The sequence below is a fragment of the Cyprinus carpio genome, unplaced genomic scaffold (genome assembly GCF_018340385.1).
Source record: "Cyprinus carpio isolate SPL01 unplaced genomic scaffold, ASM1834038v1 S000006746, whole genome shotgun sequence".
NCBI classification, from domain to species: domain Eukaryota; kingdom Metazoa; phylum Chordata; class Actinopteri; order Cypriniformes; family Cyprinidae; genus Cyprinus; species Cyprinus carpio.
In genome coordinates, this window is record NW_024879345.1 from 3,696,744 (window position 1) to 3,715,645 (window position 18,902).

Consider the following 18,902-nt stretch of genomic DNA (forward strand, 5'->3'; position numbering starts at 1 on the left):
GAGGCTAGGGACCTTAAAGGAAAGTACATTAAGAAGCAGGGCAATTTATTATATTTTGATAAAAGATTAGGAAAACTTTTTTCTTTCTTTTCTTTTCTCTTTTTTTTTTTTTTTTTTTTGGAAGAATGTGCATTATAAGACCAGGAACACATTAAGTAGGTAAACAGTGTTTGACTTCATTTGAACTCTGATTGCATGTTATCATTATTTTTGCAACAGATTTGTAGGCTTTGACAATTCTAATTGCTGTATGTCTGTTGTGTTAATTAAGGTTCATTAATGTATTGTTGCGTTCAATGCACCCCCAGGCTTCATGTATTGAAAACAAACAGGATTGGATTAAACATGTACGTGAAGTTATCCAGGAGCGTACTATCCATTTACGGGGGGCACTCAAAGAGCCAATCCACATTCCCAAAGCCACTGCAACCAAACACAAGGGCAAACGGTACATTAACAACTCGCATCAATCCAACTCAATAAGCATGTATGGATCTCTGGATCTCAGAATATGTTAACATAGAAGAAACAAGTTTTATGCATATCAGTATCTTTTCTTTGACATTGACTGTCTTACCAGGGTGGCTTTTCCTTTTGAATGATATATATTATATTGAACAGAGATGGAGAGGACCTAGACAGTCAGGGTGATGCAAGCAGTCAACCAGACACCATCTCCATCGCCTCCCGCACCTCCCAGAACACACTGGATAGCGACAAGGTAAGTGTAAAAATCTGTCGACCTTAGTCTAAAAGTGCCATGCTACACCCGGTGTTCAGTTCTAGTGTTTTAGTGACATGTTTAAACCTGCAGCATGTCTGTACTGAATGTTTTAGCCTCCCCCTAAAAGAAAGATTGTTTTTTTTTTTTTTATACCGAGAAAACAATTTTGTGCCATCACATTCTAAGACCACTGTAATAAAACTTGTAACAGCATGATCTAAAATCAAGTTCTTAAAGGGATAATTCACCCAAAAATGAACATTCTGCCACAACGTCATTCTAACCCCTTAAGACTTCCCATTCATCTTCATAACACAAATGAAGATATGATCATCTTTAATCAGATCTCCACAAAACTAAGTAAATGGATTTCTGATGTTCAAGACTAACTCACCCTGCATTCCATTCGGAAGGGCACATCCCTGTGCCCTAATCCCTTCAAAGGGTTTACCCTCCGGGCTGAGAGCTTTGAAGGGTTGAAGGGTGTAGGGGACCATACAACTGTTTCTTGAAGTGGCCTTCTGCGTCATAATCACGTGCCCACAAGGAGGTGCTGTCGTCATGCAAAGAATCTACCCAAAGGATCATGGGAGCCCGAAGTGTCCATCAGTTGTACCCTTCGAAATCCTTCATTCCGAAGGGCCCTTTGAATTGGGCAGTTCTGAGCACTTCGGTTTGGAACGATCCTTCAATATGGCGGCCATGATTGTTTTCACTCCGAAGTGCACTTCGGAATGCGATATATACCATTTGGAAGGCACCGTAGAAGTACTATTTATCTATACTAGTTATCTTTACTGCAATATCCTGATGAAATCTTACTAATTTTATGTCAGCATCACCTTCTGGTGAAACATTACAAGTAGAATTACGTATAGCCTTAAAACAGCATATCCTACAATCACCGGCGAGGATGCTATGACTAAACAAGTTCACATGCCATGTTTATGCCATCTGTGTTGTTGGCCCCATTATTGCTGCTTGAAGCTATATTCCATAATTGGCATTTCATATCAGATGGATGAGCATTCACTTGAAGTAGTTCATGGTTGCATCTTGTTCTGATCCAAAGATTTAAAGAACAGAATCTTGATCTCTCCCCTAAATTTACACTCTTCTTTAGAGATAATACTGAGCTGCTGGAAAATCAGTGAGCAAAAAAAAATATTTGCTTCCTTCATCTCTGTCAAGGCTACCTCAGACAAAAGGCTCTGCCACACTGACTTGTGTCCAAGAAACAGGCTAAACCTACAGTAAAACTGATTTTAATTATGAATCAGATCTTAAGAAGTTTATTTTTTAATGTTTAGGTAATTTCACATTAATATGACACTAATATATATGAGAGTATTTTACAGTATATACAGTAATTTATATGACAGTAATTACCTCACTACTTATAGCTGAACTGAACTTCTTAATTGATGAACAACATTGACATTGTTGAACTAAACAGCATGAGATAAACATTGAGATAAACTGAGCTGAATAATGGCACTATTGTCTTCTGTAGAGATGCTTTACAGCTGAAATTGGAGTTGTTTTATAGTTTATGAACTTTACAAAACTCCAATTGATACCACTGTCTGTATTGTATAAAGCGCTATATAAATAAATGTCACTTGACAAACAACTTGACAGAAAATGTCCCCAATAATGTCCCCTCATTATCACCTCTCCACTGATGAGTCATTCTTGCCACAACTGCATAATTACAGAAATGCAATTCATTTTAAGTTTATGATAATGAGTAGCTTTGTTACTGTTAAAGTGTTATCGCACAGGTTCAAATTTGAAATTGTTTCTAACATTCATTCATTCAAATTAAAAATCCCCACAAAGAGTTTAAGTAGTGAAAGTGGCCCTATTTGAAGATTCACCCATATGTGACCCTTGTCTCTAAAACCTAATGCCTGGAATCAGCTGTTCTTTAAGTGCCAATAAAGTAAAGTAGTAAAAAAAATTATAATCTCTCATTTAGATGATTTAGGGTTTTTATTAGAAGTTTTGGTAACACTTTCTATGAAGCCCATATTTTAATACATTATAAGAGTATTCTTAAGGCATTATAATGAATGCATAATGTGTTAGAAAAACATCTTATAATATGTTGCATCATCTCATGAGTAATCATAACAACAGTTTTAATGCATTATGATATTTACTTATTTGTGGTTATAGCCTTTAAGATTATGATACGATTTATAATACACAATGCATCCATGTAACTTACAATAGATTATATTTCCCATAGTTATAATGTATTATTAGTCTCATATCTTGCCATTGTTAACTTACTTTTTTTAAAGCAGACGAAGACCATTTTAGGAAACAGAAAATTTCTCTTAATTGAAGAATCATCCATCTAAGAAGTTTGTGCACAGTGGTGTCCAATAGTTCCGACATCCCATTAACCTGATTACCAACAGACTTAATGAAGGTTCCTCATTGGGGAACATTTGTTGCTTTGGTTGCTTTGGATTTAGCAGCACAGATGCTTGTCTTCCCACTCACAGTCAGAGCTCTCCTCTCACATGCCTTCACACATGTGCGTGTTTTTGTCACCGATATGTATTGCAAGCCTCCTACAGCAGCACACGTTACTCACTGATACTCTCCGATCTAAACACACTCGGACACACCATCTTTATCTTTCTGCCTCCACTTCCATGTCGATCTCTCCCCTGTCTTGTTGTGACATACACAAACACATAAAGAGTATCTCGCTCTCACTAAATTCACTCATGTACCCTGACGACCCCTCACAAAGACTCACTGTTTTTATTTTAACGCACACAGAGCCCTCTCAGTTCAAGGTGAGGTGAAAAGGTAAAGCTCTCAGAAGCAATCGAGTTCCTGCACGTCACTTCTAATGAGCATTAATTTGCCTCCTGCTCCTTTAAATCTTGGCACATTGTGTCCATCTCTGCCTCCTCTCCCTTCCTCCTGCCAGGCGTCACTCCTTCAGACTGATTCCATCTCTGTGGCAATGCGGGGATGTGTCAGCAGCCTTCATCCGCCTGCCACTTTACCTCACTGGAGTTCTTTGCTTAAGTAGAGGAGATTCATTTTGATAAGACAAGAGGAAAGCAAGGTTATTCCGCGCTCTGTCTTCCAGACTGAAGGATGAAGCATTGTTTGAAAGGTTTTTTTTGTTTTGCTTTGTTTTGTTTTTTGACCCAGACCATCATCCCATGTGATGTTTTACTGAGTAAGGACGTATAAACATAGAAACATGGCATGTAAAGATTCGGGGTCAGTGGCTCACCTTTTGAGCTCATTGGCAATGCCACATTACCAGTGGGTACGTTCGTTCTGACTTTAGACTTTTGGGTTGTTTTTATTATCTTTATCACAGATATTTTTGAATTTTTAATGTGACTTTTATGCCTTCCTCCACAGTTGTCTAGTGGTTCAGAGTTGACGGTGGTCATCCACGACTTCATGGCCAGTAATGGATCGGAGTTGACTGTACGCAGAGGTCAGACGGTGGAGCTGGTAGAAAGGCCCCAGGACAAGCCCGACTGGTGTCTGGTTCGCACCACTGACCGTTCACCTGCCCAGGAGGGCCTGGTTCCCAGCTCTATGCTTTGCATTGCTCATTCCCGAAGTAGTATGGAGATGGAGGGCATTTTCAACCATAAAGGTAAGATGGAGAGTTTCTTAAGATTTATTTGGACTGAATGTACTTAAAAGTTTAGGTTTTTTGAATGTTTATGCTGGTCCTTCTTAGATATGGGGCCAGATCAAGATGGATTCAGGATTTAGAATGGTGTTTATTTAGGTTTACACTTCACAGAGGCTGCACAACTTGTATTTGTCAATGTGTAGAGTTTGTGAGGTAATTTAAATCTGGAATAGTGTTTGATTTTTCTCTCCAATCACGGGAAGAATTTCTGTTAAATGCTTGAGGGATTACTCAAAGACACGCCTACACACTCGTCTGGGGTTTCCAGCTGGTCCTTTGTGTAAGAGTTGTTAGGTAACCACCTTTGACTTGATAAGGATTTCAGCTTTTTAATGAATCTGTTTTGGTAGCATTTTAAAAATCAAATTTACTTCATGGATTGATTTTTTAATTAGATTAATTCTTAATATTATGGGTACAGATTTCTAGCTGTGTGCGAGCCTAAACATGAAAAACACAAACCAAAATTAAATCTGATTATCCTAATGTGGTTGCCAGATATGGTGTGTTTTCCTTCAGGAGGGTTGGATCAAAGCTGTGTACAGGTGTGTGTGTCCGCTCTTGTCTCACCCTGAATCCAAATAAAATTTTAATTGCAGTCCAGCTTTGCTTGAGGTTGAAGTGTGTTGAGCATGCAGTAACCATGGTGATGGGCTGTGTCAGGTGATGAACAGGGTTGCCAGGCTGCAGGGGATTTCCCTGCTAGGACCGTATCCACGTACACAGGACAGTTAATGTGATTTTGTGATTTTGGTCATGCAATTCAAATCAGCCATTTTGTAAACAATAATACATTTACTACCAAAAGTTTGGGGTCAGCATTACTTTTCGAAAGAAATTAGTACTTTTATTCATCAAGGACACATGAATGTGTTCAAAAGCAAAGACATTTAAAGACATTTAAAATAAATACTGTTCTTGTGAACTTCCTATTCATCATATAATCATTATTATATTAAAATAGCAAAAAATGTTATTTTAAAATGTAATATTATTTCACTATATTGCTGTTTTTACTGTTTTTATTATCAAATAGATTCAAATAAAAAAAAAAAACTAATACATTTACTATAAAAATACATGTAGTACATTGTATGTCATTCATTACCATAATATTTATGAAGCATGTGTAACATTTGTAATGTGACCTATTTCAGAAAGAAAATGGAAAGGAAAGGTTTTTCTATTACAGTATTCTATACTAAAAAATGTATATGGTCCATTTTAATTTCATGTTGTATCTAAAGTTGTGATGATATTGTAGGACTCAGCTTTGTGGTGAAATACAGTTTTGTGAATGAAAACATCTAGGATGGGTCAGCATTCGTATTGTTAACATGTATTTGAGGATTTATTTCGCATGTAGTAAGTTCTAGTACTACATCTCTAGTTTGTCAGTTCCTCATTATCAAAGATGTGTAAATTGGAATTCATGGTGCTTTTGAAAACTCTGAATGGAGCATGATTTGTGACAAAGACATGATTACAAAGGAAAAGCATGTGGTAAAACTAAGAGGGTCACCAGGCAAAGATTTCTGAGGTCACCCCCACAAGGATGACTGGGCAGCATCTGAGAGAAGATCATTAGTGTGTGCAGGGTGTGGTGTTCAGTTTAGGGAGTTTTGGGAAGTCACTGAAACGTATTTTTAACTCATGATGTAGTTAAAAAATGTTAGAAAATATTGTCCCAAAAGGTATCGACTGTATCTGTTTGTCTGTCTATTAAGGAGATAATCAATGAAAAGCTTGTAAAGTAATATAACAGTCATATTGAAACTGATGGTGTCCAATTCATTTAATTTCTATCTTTTTGCAACTAAGTTACATACCTGTCATTTATGTCTGTTTTATGACATCATTACGAGTAGACCAGCACCTTTCCTTTGACAGAGGTCATGGGAAATGTCAAACAGCCGGTTCTCTTCAGCAAAGACAATCTGTATTTATAGAATGTGAAATAGGAACCGTCATAACTCTTGATGGACAGTGTATTCAGCCTCTTCAAATTGCTGCCCAGACTATTTTGTTAGCTAAAATTTTCAAGGTATATTTAAGGCAGCTGGTGTGTTGCAACGTGTCCTGAGGGGCTGAAAAAAAATCTAACTTTTACCATGAGACCAGAGCAGAATCCTCAGCAGAATGTTGATTAGTTCTGGCATAAACAGTTACGGATCTGCATGTGTGTGTGTGTGTATGTATAGCAAAGGAAGCAGTTTGACTGGCCACAGACCAGCTACTGTTAAGCAGCCAAAGACGCTTAAACAGGGAGATCTTTGTAGCCATCCGCCCCGGTGCAGTCTGTAAGAGAGGCAGCCATTTGTGAAGGTGATATAGAGGCAGTTGTTTGTATAGTTTACTTGATTTTCATGCTGTGACCTGATATTGGCCAAGCCTACCAGCCGTACTGTACACTTTAAAACTGTATTTACCGCTGAGATGTATTATTACTGTTCCCAGTGAAAAATGCTGAAAATGTTCGAACAGGTCAAAGCTTGACTGATGTCGTTTTGCTGAATGCCATCATCCACATAGTATTTTCAGTCATCTTCACATAAAAGAATCTAAAATATCTGTAACACCATTAATTTTTTGAGATTTTAATAATCTAATTGGGTGAATCTCACATTGCCAGCCTGTCAAGTCTCATATCATATTGTCCCCAAGATCTTGTGAAACTATAATCAGAGACTCCGCGGTCTTGGAAAACCACAGGGAATTTTAAAAATGTGATTTCCTGGGAAAGTCATTGAAATAACTGCAATAAATAAATAAATCTATAAAATCAAACAAAAAAGTGAAGAATTTTTATTTGACTGATATGCTGTAAAATGTAAATGTAATGAGAATCTGGTCTAAAATTTGTGGACAAGATGAAATACAAAATGCCATGAAAAAAATAAAATAAAATTATGGTCATAACAATAGGTTTATATGCAGATATATCTACATGCAAAATATATGCAATATTACTTGCTTATAGTCTTTGATTTTCCGCGAATTAGAAAGCTAGTAAATTATCTGAAACTGTCTAATTGTGAGAAGATTTGTAACTCTGGCTCTTTCAGAATCACATCTTTCATATTAAAGAATTGCAGGTTCACCTCTTTCCTCCCTTTGATTCTTCTCATCCGGTTTTCCCTTCCTCTCTCTCTCTCTCTCTCTCTCTTTCTTTGTGTGAATTAGTTTAGTCTGTGCTTTGAATGAAAAAACCTCCCTCTTTCTCCATCCCCCTTCCTTTCTCCCTCTCTCTCTCTCCCTCCCTTTCTTTTATAGTCCATCACTCTCCTCTCAGCATTATATGGTAAAATCCTTTCAGTTTAGAGGAGTTAGTGTAGTTTGCCTCCTCCGTTCGGATCACTTCTTGGTATGGCACATGGAATACACTCATTTTGATCAGTCAGGCCACTTTGTCACATGGGTTCAGCTTCAGGACGCTCAGAGAACTGCAAGTACTGGCTGCTGGATTTGGGTATGTGCCTCACAGGACAACAACACTATTAGGACTAAATACCATAGTCATACTCAGCTTAATATAATGTGGTTTGTTTATTTAAGAGGTTTCAATGTATTTAGGAAGTTAAGCGTATGGATATGTTGATATACAGATGTATAAATCATATGCAGGGTTTATATTAAGATTCATATGAAGTGATTTTAAGGCATTTTAAGTTGATTTTGAGGGGACGTCAGCATTTAAAAGTTGCCACTGTCTGCTTTTTAGATTTGCAGAGCCAAAGTGAATAGATGACTGACATGACATTACTTTGATCTATTAATTTAAATGTACATTTAATTTAAAATATACATTAAAAAAATGCAATTCATACACAAATTGGAAAAAAGATTATGTTCTTTATGATGATCTACTAATAAATAAAAATTTATTTTAATATTTTGGGGGGCAGAAAGTCAGAAAGTAACACAGTAAGTAGTTTATTGTTATTTATTTTTTATTTTTTTTTATAATTATAATTAAATTAAATAACAATATATATTTATATATTTAAAATATATGAATATACCACAGATCTTTCCTACTTTGTGTCAAGGGCAAAAAGGTTCTTAAAATTAGTTTGACCTTTTTATGATAACACAAAATTAGTTTGTCATGTGTATTTTCCCCAAAAAACTGACTGAATGTGACTGAATAGTTCAAGATATTACTAAAAATAAAATAAAAATATCCTTTACCTTGAAAAAAAATAAAAAATAAAAAAATTAGAAATAATGTACAATACCCCAATGCTTTCGGTGGGTTATTACATTTACTTGATTACATAATTTATAATATTTTCCAAATTTTAATTATATTATTGTATTATTAAAAAACAATAGTGTTTCTGTATTGTTTTCTGGTCACCAACCTCCTCTATGGTCTCATCTTGTGGTGTGGCATTTTTTATAATTTTTTTTCTAAGCCTTATGAAATCATCAAGAATACAATGAGTACTTTTGTAATAACTTGGCACATGTTTTAAATTATTTTCCTTTTTTTTATTATTAACACGTTTGCCCCCATTAAAGGTTGCTATGCACATGCAGCAAAACATTGTGAAACCTGTGCATGTGTTTGTGAGCGAGTCTTTATTATTAATTCAGACTTAAGAGGCTCTCAGTGAAACAGACCAGACGATTATGCTTATTTGAAAGCGCCATAAATTAGTTTCTAACAAATAAATCTCTTTCTAAATATTTCCCATCAGACCTTGAAATGAGAGATTCAAAGTAGGAGAAAATCATTTTGTCACAACTCAAGCATGTGATTTCCTTCCTAATTAATCAACGCTACCTCAGTTGGGACGGAGAGTGTTTTTAAAAAATAGTTTTCTGTAATATTTCAGATCTGTTTAAATATGATTTATATCTGGTACAATGTACAAATCACTGTATAGTATCATATTAGGGGACAGTCGGAAACATACACAGTGTCCAGCACAGGGCTCATTTCTGTGGCGCTGAAGGCTCGGTTTGTTCAGGTGTGAATTTAACAACAGTGCAGGAGGAATTAATTTGTAACAGAACTGCAAACACACACACCACATTCATCACTGAAATATCTAGTATCTAGTAACAACACACAAAAATCATAGACTTAGATAATCATATTCAATCATATTCAAGTCTCAAGTTTTCCAATCTGGGGAATTTGTCAGAAATATTCTGTTGTGGATATTATAAAATCTAACGTGTTAAACTGGCTAATTTACGATTTATATCCTGCTATGAAGAAAAAGACAGATGCAAAAACATACAGACTTGCTAAATTGTGTGCTAACACAAAATCCTGCTGTTAACCAGTTCAGAATTCATTTTGTTTGTCCTGACTGTTACTCATATATTGGATGGTTTAGATAAACCTGCCCAAACACCGGTGCGTAAAAACCAGCTATGATTGGCTGCTTTAGATGTCAGTCAGACACTTCTTGTCTAATCGGGTAGTTCTTGGCCAGAATGAGCCACAATAAGAGTTTATTCAAATCTTTTGTGAATCGGTTCAAATGAACTTCAAATGAAGATTCAATATTATCAATCCATTCACAATGATTCGCTTGTGGACATCAATAGTATAAAATGCTCTCTGCTGTAATTGATGTGTTTATTAGTTAGTAAATGCTGGCTTTTGTTTACCAGGTGTAGCTACAGTATCTGTGTGTATTTTTGACGTAGAGTGTGAACTATGACAGATGGGTCTCAATAGGGTCAGCTACTTCAATATACCGCCCAGAGTGATGGGACAAACTACTAAGAGCAAGACAGCTGAGAATTCATACAGCATAAGAAAGATTTATATAGTGACAGTCAATAAAGATCTATTTATTAGCTCTTGATTTTTCTACTCTTCCCCTGAAGATCGTTCATCGGAAGTCTTAAGGCATTTCTTCTGCACATCAGTAGACTTCTATATCTTATGCAAGCTTTATGTAAGGAAATACTCCCTAAGGAGCAGAGCAAGGTCTTTTAAGACGTTTTTTTACAGTTTCAGTTTTGAAGAGGGCTGAAAACAGAAACCTCTCTGAAGTGAAAAGTAGGGCTGCGATTTGCATCACTGTTGTGGTCAGAAAAGCACGCTCACACACTTCTCCACAAACCCCAGAATAATTAGCATCTAATAGTCGGATTTGACTTTTCAGATATGCTTGATGTCATTTTAGTTATATTTATAATAAGTGTATTACATAGTTATGATATATTAAGCTATGGTACAGTGAGATTGCATGCACAGTAGCCCCAAAAATTGTGTAGAGTTGTGCTAAAAGTCTTTTCAGCAGTTCTGAAAAACAAAAACAATGACTAGGCCCAGCAAGACATGTAAACACCACTTCTCTCTCTCTTTCTCTCTCTCCCTCTTTCTTTGAGACACGCTCTCAGTCTCCAGTAATGACGGAGGACTTTCGGGCAGTGCCACACTGCAGCCGGGTCATTTGCAGAGCTCTCCGGGACCAAAACGGCCCGGAAATACTCTGCGCAAGTGGCTGACCAGCCCCGTCAGACGACTCAGCAGTGGTAAAGCAGACGGCCATGTGAAGAAACTCGCACACAAGCACAAGAAGAATAGAGATGTCCGCAAGAATGCAGAAGCTGGCTCACAGAAAGACTCCGATGATAGTGCCGCCACACCACAAGATGAGACCATAGAGGAGGTTGGTGACCAGAAAACAATACAGAAAGTCCCCTTTTTTTTAACAAACAATTTTTGTAAGGTTTATCAGCTTGAATAATGCAATCAATAAAAAAAATAAAAAAACTGCATTGTGTATCAATTAATGAATTATAAAACTGTATGTATGAATGTACATACACTACCGTTCATAGTTTGTGGTCAGCCATTTTCAATTGTGATAATAATAATTATTTTAAGGAGTTACTTCAGTAAAAAAAGTTACTTCAGCACCAGAGAGCATATCAGAATGATTTTTGAAGCATCATGTGACACTCAAGACTGGGTTAATGACTGCTGAAAATGTAGCTTTTATGTTGTGTATATATATATATATATTTATTTTTTACTTTTTTTTTTTTTACAAAAAAAAAAATATATATATATAATTATGAAAAAGCATTACATTGTCAGGACATGTAACATGTCAATAATCACTTAAGGGGGTACAGACATAACTGCTAAATTAATTTTATGTTAGACAATTATCTAACACTTCCAGATCCCCCCATAAAAAAAAAAAAGTTAATAAATAATAATAAGGGGACTAAAGTTGCTTGGGTTATTCATGTCTCGTGGTTTCCAGTGTAAAGCAATTATAAATACAGTGAAACTCCTCCACTGGAGCTATTTTGGTATAAAAAAGCTGTTCCATAGCTTAACAATGTTTATTTTTTATTTCTTCCTTTCTATTTCTCTTTCTCGCTTTCTTCTGTCCTCGCAGAGAATGAGAAATGAGGGACTGAGCAGTGGCACTCTGTCTAAGTCTTCCTCTTCAGGGATGCAGAGCTGTGGGGAGGAGGAGGGGGAGGAAGGGCCAGACTCGGTTCCCCTGCCGCCCCCTATGGCCATCCAACAGCACAGCCTTCTGCATCAGGACTCCCAGGAGGACAAGGTAAATGCTAGTCAATATAATATAATTTTGTGAGAGGATTTTTTTTTTTTTAATTGTTATTGAATTGTTTTAAGATTTTGTGGCTGCTTAAAAAATTTTGTTTTAGACCAAATAATAAATTAGTCTAATACTAATTGTTTTAGGGAGAGAAACAATCACAACCAACTCCAAATTTGTATTCAGGTCTGGCTACAATCTCTGGAAGCCCACTTTTAGCAATCCAATCAATACCTTACAGATTAAAGCTCACCCTACATTTCCTCAGGGACATTTTTACTAAGAAAAAATGTCACATTGCATTGTGGAAGTAAAATCTGTTGTAAATATGGTGTCATGCTGACTTCATGTTGACCATTGATGATAGTCTAGAAGGTCTCTGATAGGCCTCTCTAACTGCTGTCTGTTTTCTCTTTATTTCTTAATGTTCTCCAGCATTATGTTGATTTCTGTTCTGCCTCTGTTTTGTCTCAGTTTCCTTATCTTTCTATGTAGTCCTCTCTCCTCCAACTCTCTCCTCCTCTTCCCTTTTTTTTGCAGTAATTTTTTCTACTTTTACACCTTGTCCTTGTTGTATATTTTCCTTCTTGTCCATTAATTTATTTGAATACTCCACATGTCCTTATTTGTGCTTTGCCAGATCTTGTTTATTGAGGCACAGAAACTGATCCTGTTCAGTAGCATTTCTAAAAATGTGAACTTCTGACTGTTATAGACTGAAAAGGCCCTTGACCTTGTCTGTGACCTTTCATGTGTCCCTTAATGGAGTATTCAGGAGTGCATACAATCACATGCGATGGGCCATGTGTGCACTTACTCTTTACCCAAAACAACCTAAATCTTCCAAACCAAAATTCCTACTTCCATTCCCCCTATATATGCCCCTCCCACTTTGAAATTAGCCCCTGATTGACTGGCGAATACAGACACCACACCTATTGCTATATTTGGACTGGAATGTTTCTGCCTTCAGTATCAGAACACTACAATGGTGAGCATCATTGCAGATTCACATAATAAATGGATATTGAAGTCTATAGTGATTTTGTGGTTCACCTTTCAACTCTGGATCCAGTGCTAATTACTGATTAAATTGAAATAGTCATTCAATATGTAACCACAACCCAAAGATGGTGTCACACACTTCTTAATGGATTAGTCCTTGTGAAAAAAAAAAGAAAAAACACATGTAGGATGTTTAACATGCAAATTAGACAGCACTGAATGTAACACCAACAATTAATTGATGAGTAAGTCATCAAAACAATGTAAACGAGCCTCAGGTCTTGATGTTTTTTTGTTTGTTTTGCTTTGCTTTGCTTTGCATTTAGTTTTTTTGTTTTTTGTTTTGTTTTGTTTTGTTTTGTTTTGTTTTGTTTTGTTTTGTTTTGTTTTGTGATAGTCCTACTTTAGTAAGATTCATTGTTACTTTTTTTTTTCTTTTTTGCGTAGGCTACCTCCCGTCTGACTGGACGTCCCAGCAGCTCAGAGACACCGAGTGCAGCTGAACTGGTCATTGCCATTGAGGAACTCGTTAAGAGCAAAATGGTAGGAGATCACATAGTTGTAGGAGATCACAGCTTGAGTTTTTACATTGAATGTTTTTGTATTGTCCACTTCTTCTCTCTCAGAGTCTGGAGGACCGGCCTAGTTCTCTCCCTGTTGAGCGAGGAGATAGCAGTAGTCCTTCCTTCAATCCATCAGATAACTCCTTCCTGTCTTCCTCCTCTCCCATCGACGAGATGGACGACCGCAAGACTGGCTTCGTCAAGAGACGACAGTGTGTTCCTGTCTTATTTTCCTGAAATATTTGTTATATAAGCTCTCTAAGACACATAGAAGTTGTACGGCCACACCAAAATTAAATCTCATGTGTGGAACGATTAGGTGACTGACTTGGACCATGAATAACGTCGGAGCTTCCAAGCATTTCTCAACACAAGTGTAAATGTTTTGACCTATACACAAAAAGTGCTGCAGGTCACAGAGGTTCAGAGAGGTATCACAAAGGTTTTTAGTTAGCTGGTATGGTACATAAATAAACGGCAAAGGAAGACAAAAGTTTTCAAAAATCGTTTTAACCAGAAAAGTGTTGTACTGACTGCATCTTCAACAAAGTTCAAGGCAGGTACAGAATCATGTAGTATATTTTTTCATGTGTCCCTTAATGGGCTAATTGTCTTGTACTGATTCCTACAGAGTACTATAATTAGGATAAAAATGTGTGGCACGCTCAAATATTGTGTACATTTTAGTTAGATTTATGAATTAGAAATGTTTTTACAGATACGGTTTGATACTGAGTGAAATACAATGTTTCCTTTGACTCTGCCTGCCATCTTGAATTGTTCTTTGATTTGAATGTGAATGTGTTTTTCTCTTTCATTTTCAGCTATGTACTTCTGGAACTGGTGGAGACAGAGAGAGATTATGTGAGAGACCTTGGTGCAGTCGTGGAGGTAGGCTCTTATTCAGTTCTTTTAACGAATACCACAGTGAGATCGCTATGGTGACCGCATGTAACTGAACACATTCATTCAAGTAATCATAATTGGCAGCTGCTGTCAGGGTTGAGTTCTGTTTGTTCAGTGGTCTATCTATCTATTGAGGAGTTACACAACTGTTGTGTTGTGAATTAATCACATGATTTGTTTGACATTGTTAAGAGTGTCTCTCTGAATGCCTTGTGTCAGCTGTGTTGGCACAGTGTGGCACAGGAATTGAGAGTGTTTTGGATTTGCAGCATATTCAGAATGGTCTTCCAGTAAGATCACATGCTTTACGTGCCAAAGTCTCCATGGTAACCATACTGATGTGTTCTGGCACCTGCAGGGATACATGAGCAGGATGAAGGAGGAGGGCGTACCCGACGACATGAAGGGCAAAGATAAGATCGTCTTTGGGAACATTCACCAGATTTATGACTGGCATAAAGAGTATGTGAAAGTGACACACTTAGATTCCCTTCCCGTAAATACTGTTAAGACCCCCTACTTTCATTTCCTGTCATTAATGTTACACCTCTCATCTTTGTAGCTTCTTTCTTAGTGAACTAGAGAAGTGCTTGGAAGACCCAGATAGGCTCGCACCCCTGTTTATCAGACAGGTATGAAACGATTCATTGATTTTGAACAATGTCTCAATGTTTTGACATTTTTCTTTTCTTTTCTTTTCTTTTCTTTTCTTTTCTTTTGATTTTATATGAACTATATTATCACCCAGTGAAAAAAAACAAGAGAAAGAAAATATATTACGTTATTTGTTATCAACATCATGAAATGCATTAAACATTAGATTACAGCAGGTTTTTCAAAAATGTATGTAAATTATAAGTAGACAAATAAAAAAAATTAAAAAAAAGAATCAATAAATCATGAATAATTTACTTCCTTTATGTGAATTGTAGGTAATCATGTAATCCATAAAAAAATAACTTTAATTAATTGAACTGATTGAGCATTTTAAAATGCAGTATAATCTAATTACAAGTACTTACATTTTGTAATCTGATTACGTAATCCAGATAACATGTAATCAGTTACTACCCAGAACTGCCTGTATACATACAGTATACTCACCTGAAGCAATATATACTATATAGCAAATCTCGGCTGCAAAAATAACTATATTATCTCTCAGCTTTTTACATAAAGTTGGATATATAAGTAGGTTTCATTTTTTCAATATACATACAGTATACTCGTACAGGGTGATATGTACAGTACATCGCATTGCACATATATCGCATAGCTCAACTGTCTGATTGCTTGTATCGTCGCAATATGAAAACTATATTATCACCCAGATTAAAGATTTGATCTGACTTGACTTGACTTTAGTTTTTCTGTCCATACAGTGAAAGTCAATGTTGTTTTGGACCCTTTGAACCCTTATTGTATGGGCAATTTTTATTTTTTTTAAATATGTTATTTTGCATTCCACAGAATAAAAGCATTCAGGCATGTTTAGAATGCCATGAGGGTGAGAAAATGGTGACAATAGTTTTCATTTTTGGGTTAACTTTTTCTTTACATGCCATACTTACACTAAAAGAAAGTGGTCAATATGTGATATACACAATAGATTAGTGAAGAGATCATAGCTGTTAGTACATTGTGTGTTTTAGCACAACTGGAAAGCTGTATTGACCAGTCAGGATGATTAAACAAGGACAGGAACTATTCATTTTTTAAATCTTACTTAGTATAATGAGTACGTTTTGACTTCCTTTGTCTGAAATTCTGTTTTGTCCACAGGAACGAAGACTGCACATGTACATTGTGTACTGCCAAAACAAGCCCAAATCAGAGCACATTGTTTCAGAGTACATTGACACATATTTTGAGGTAAGACTCAATTCACTGCCTACATCCTGCCTGACATTTAAACATGAGTCATAAAATGTGAGACAGACTCAGAACTAATGAGATCTCATCTTTTCTTTATATCTTCATCAGGATTTAAAACAGAGGTTGGGCCACAGGCTACAGATCACAGATCTACTGATCAAACCAGTGCAGCGGATCATGAAATACCAGCTTCTGCTGAAGGTCAGGCAAAGAAATTTCATTAGCAAAGTAGTCATTCCTTCCATTACTACTGACCCATCATTATGTAAAGAAAAGATGCTGAAAAAAGATTGTTTCTCATCATTGTTCTTGTTGCTTAATTGTAGGATTTTCTCAAGATCTCCAAAAAGGCTGGTTTGGACACCGTAGAATTAGAAGTAAGGGTATTTTTTAAGACATGGGTTAGTTTTTAACTTTGACATGTAACTCATCCAGCACCGTTTATGCTACAAATATGAATGATTTTGTACCTCAAATCATGCAGCTTGAGGAAAAATGTTGCTAACTTTATGGCATTTCTAACCATTTCTAAGTCTTAATTTATGCCTAGTAGATGATAAAACTTAAAACATAAATCATATTACATCTGTAACCATAGCCATGTCTACAGACCAGAAGATTATAGGCATGAATGTAGGAACCTTTGTCTTGGGCTAGTTAGCAAACACTAGCTAGCAACACTTTAGCAATCTCCTTTAACACCTTAGTATTATTGTGGCACATTTTACACAAACAAGCACCAGTCATGTTTTCTTCAGAAAATTAAAAAATGAAGTTCTAAATACATATGTTCTCTCACAGAAAGCAGTAGAGGTGATGTGTGTTGTTCCGAAACGCTGCAATGACATGATGAATGTCGGACGCCTCCAAGGATTTGATGTAAGATGCATTTCTCTTACCTTATTTACAAAAGTTTGCAAGCGTGTAGGCCAGTTGAAGCTAAAAGCACAGCCATTAACAGCTGTATGTGTATAAATCAGCAGGAAGTCCACAAGCTGTTTGCAAACTTTTTTTTTTCCACAAATCAAACCAAGAATGACAGTGAATTTTCCTCATTTTAAGGAAAGAGTATAGATGCCTGACAAAAATTATACACAATCCAAGCAAATAAAAAGTGACTATGCCTCTAGTTAAAAAACATGGGAACATCACTGTACAATATTTCAAATTACACTCTACTTGTTGTGAACAGTCTATCTTTAAGTGCAGTTTTGTACTTAAGTTTGTATTTATGTTTGCACATTCTAGGGAATTAGAATTTTTCTGAGGAATAAGCATTGTTTATTTTGTTATGTATGCGTTTAGGGTAAAATTGTAGCGCAGGGAAGACTGGTTCTCCAGGATACCTTCATGGTCTCAGACCAGGATGGTGGTCTCCTTTCCCGCATGAAAGAGAGGCGCGTCTTTCTCTTCGAGCAGATAGTTATCTTCAGTGAACCTCTGGATAAAAAGAAGGGCTTCTCCATGCCAGGCTATCTGTTTAAGAACAGCATAAAGGTGTGTAGACAGAACCACTGCTGTAGAAAACACTGTGCTCAAGACACAGTATAGCAAGTAAAAAACATTTATCTCTTGTTTCTTTCTCTGCTCTGCAGGTCAGTTGGTTGGGTCTAGAAGAGAGTCCCGACAATGACCCTTGTAAGTTTATTTTGACCTCAAGGTCGTCAACTGGCAGTACAGAGCACTATGTCCTCCATTCCTCCAACCGGGCGGTTTGCCAGGCCTGGATCCAGCAGATCAGCAGCATCCTGGAGAACCAGAGAAACTTCCTTAATGGTAACACAATTTTAGAGTTTCCAAAAAAGTTACAAAATGGGAGGCTGTAGGTGTAAAGCCCCATGAACAACCACCATTGGCTTAACCTATGTTTTTGAAGACTGTTATTGTTCGTATCTTTACTCTTAATGTCTTTTATGACTGGGTTATAGTATTTAACCCTTGCTCTTGTTGTCTTCTCAGCACTGACTTCACCCATTGAATACCAACGAAACCATGTTGGGCCAAGCGGTCTGGGTGGACCCAGCAGCAGTGGACTTCCAGGGGGTAGCAGCAGCTCTGCCATGGGTCCCAGCTGTGGCTCTCGGTCCCGATCTTCCCGAATCCCTCAACCTTCTTCTCGTCTCCCCCAGCCAGTGCAGCATCACCACGCCCCCGCCCCAGATGACCGCACTTCAGGTACGTGTCCACTTCCTGACCAGGACCTAAACGGCGAGGTACCTAGGATGCGGGTACTGGAGAACACCTTGAAGGAGCTACGCGAGGATACCCAATCAGGGACACCCAATTCAAGAGCCACAGTCGTACCCCTGTCCCTCACCCTAACAAAGCCCCGTCTCAAAGTCCCCTCGCCCATTCTCTCCCCATTAAATCCTCAGAACTTTACAGTCCAGAAAGGCTCCCCATTTTGGGCCTCAATGCCAGTCTCACCTACTGGCAGGCCTGGCTCTTACACAGAGCAGAGTGACACATTGAGTCTCAACCAGTGTCAGACTCGCAGGCACTCCACCCACAGTAAGGAGTTGGACCGCATCAGTTCTTGCTCCTCCACCAGTGAGCAGTCCCTGCATTCAACTCACAGCAATGGGGTAAGA

The 18,902-nt window shown here is 37.2% G+C and overlaps 1 protein-coding gene across 6 annotated transcripts in view; it reads left to right on the forward strand.

Moving 5' to 3' along the window:
* Window positions 1–18,902, forward strand: part of LOC109068738 (triple functional domain protein-like) — a 135,944-nt gene that overhangs the window by 102,432 nt on the left and 14,610 nt on the right. For 5 of the 6 annotated variants that reach the window (XM_042755756.1, XM_042755752.1, XM_042755753.1 and 2 more), the window contains 17 exons: window positions 309–448; window positions 622–721; window positions 4,127–4,370; window positions 10,770–11,053; window positions 11,795–11,965; window positions 13,415–13,510; window positions 13,594–13,742; window positions 14,355–14,421; window positions 14,795–14,898; window positions 14,999–15,068; window positions 16,219–16,308; window positions 16,420–16,512; window positions 16,638–16,688; window positions 17,113–17,190; window positions 17,617–17,808; window positions 17,907–18,087; window positions 18,271–18,896. In XM_042755756.1, the coding sequence (XP_042611690.1) occupies window positions 309–448; window positions 622–721; window positions 4,127–4,370; window positions 10,770–11,053; window positions 11,795–11,965; window positions 13,415–13,510; window positions 13,594–13,742; window positions 14,355–14,421; window positions 14,795–14,898; window positions 14,999–15,068; window positions 16,219–16,308; window positions 16,420–16,512; window positions 16,638–16,688; window positions 17,113–17,190; window positions 17,617–17,808; window positions 17,907–18,087; window positions 18,271–18,896 (2,736 nt within the window). The remainder of the gene's footprint in view (window positions 1–308; window positions 449–621; window positions 722–4,126; window positions 4,371–10,769; window positions 11,054–11,794; window positions 11,966–13,414; window positions 13,511–13,593; window positions 13,743–14,354; window positions 14,422–14,794; window positions 14,899–14,998; window positions 15,069–16,218; window positions 16,309–16,419; window positions 16,513–16,637; window positions 16,689–17,112; window positions 17,191–17,616; window positions 17,809–17,906; window positions 18,088–18,270; window positions 18,897–18,902) is intronic. The other variant, XM_042755757.1, reaches the window with a different exon arrangement.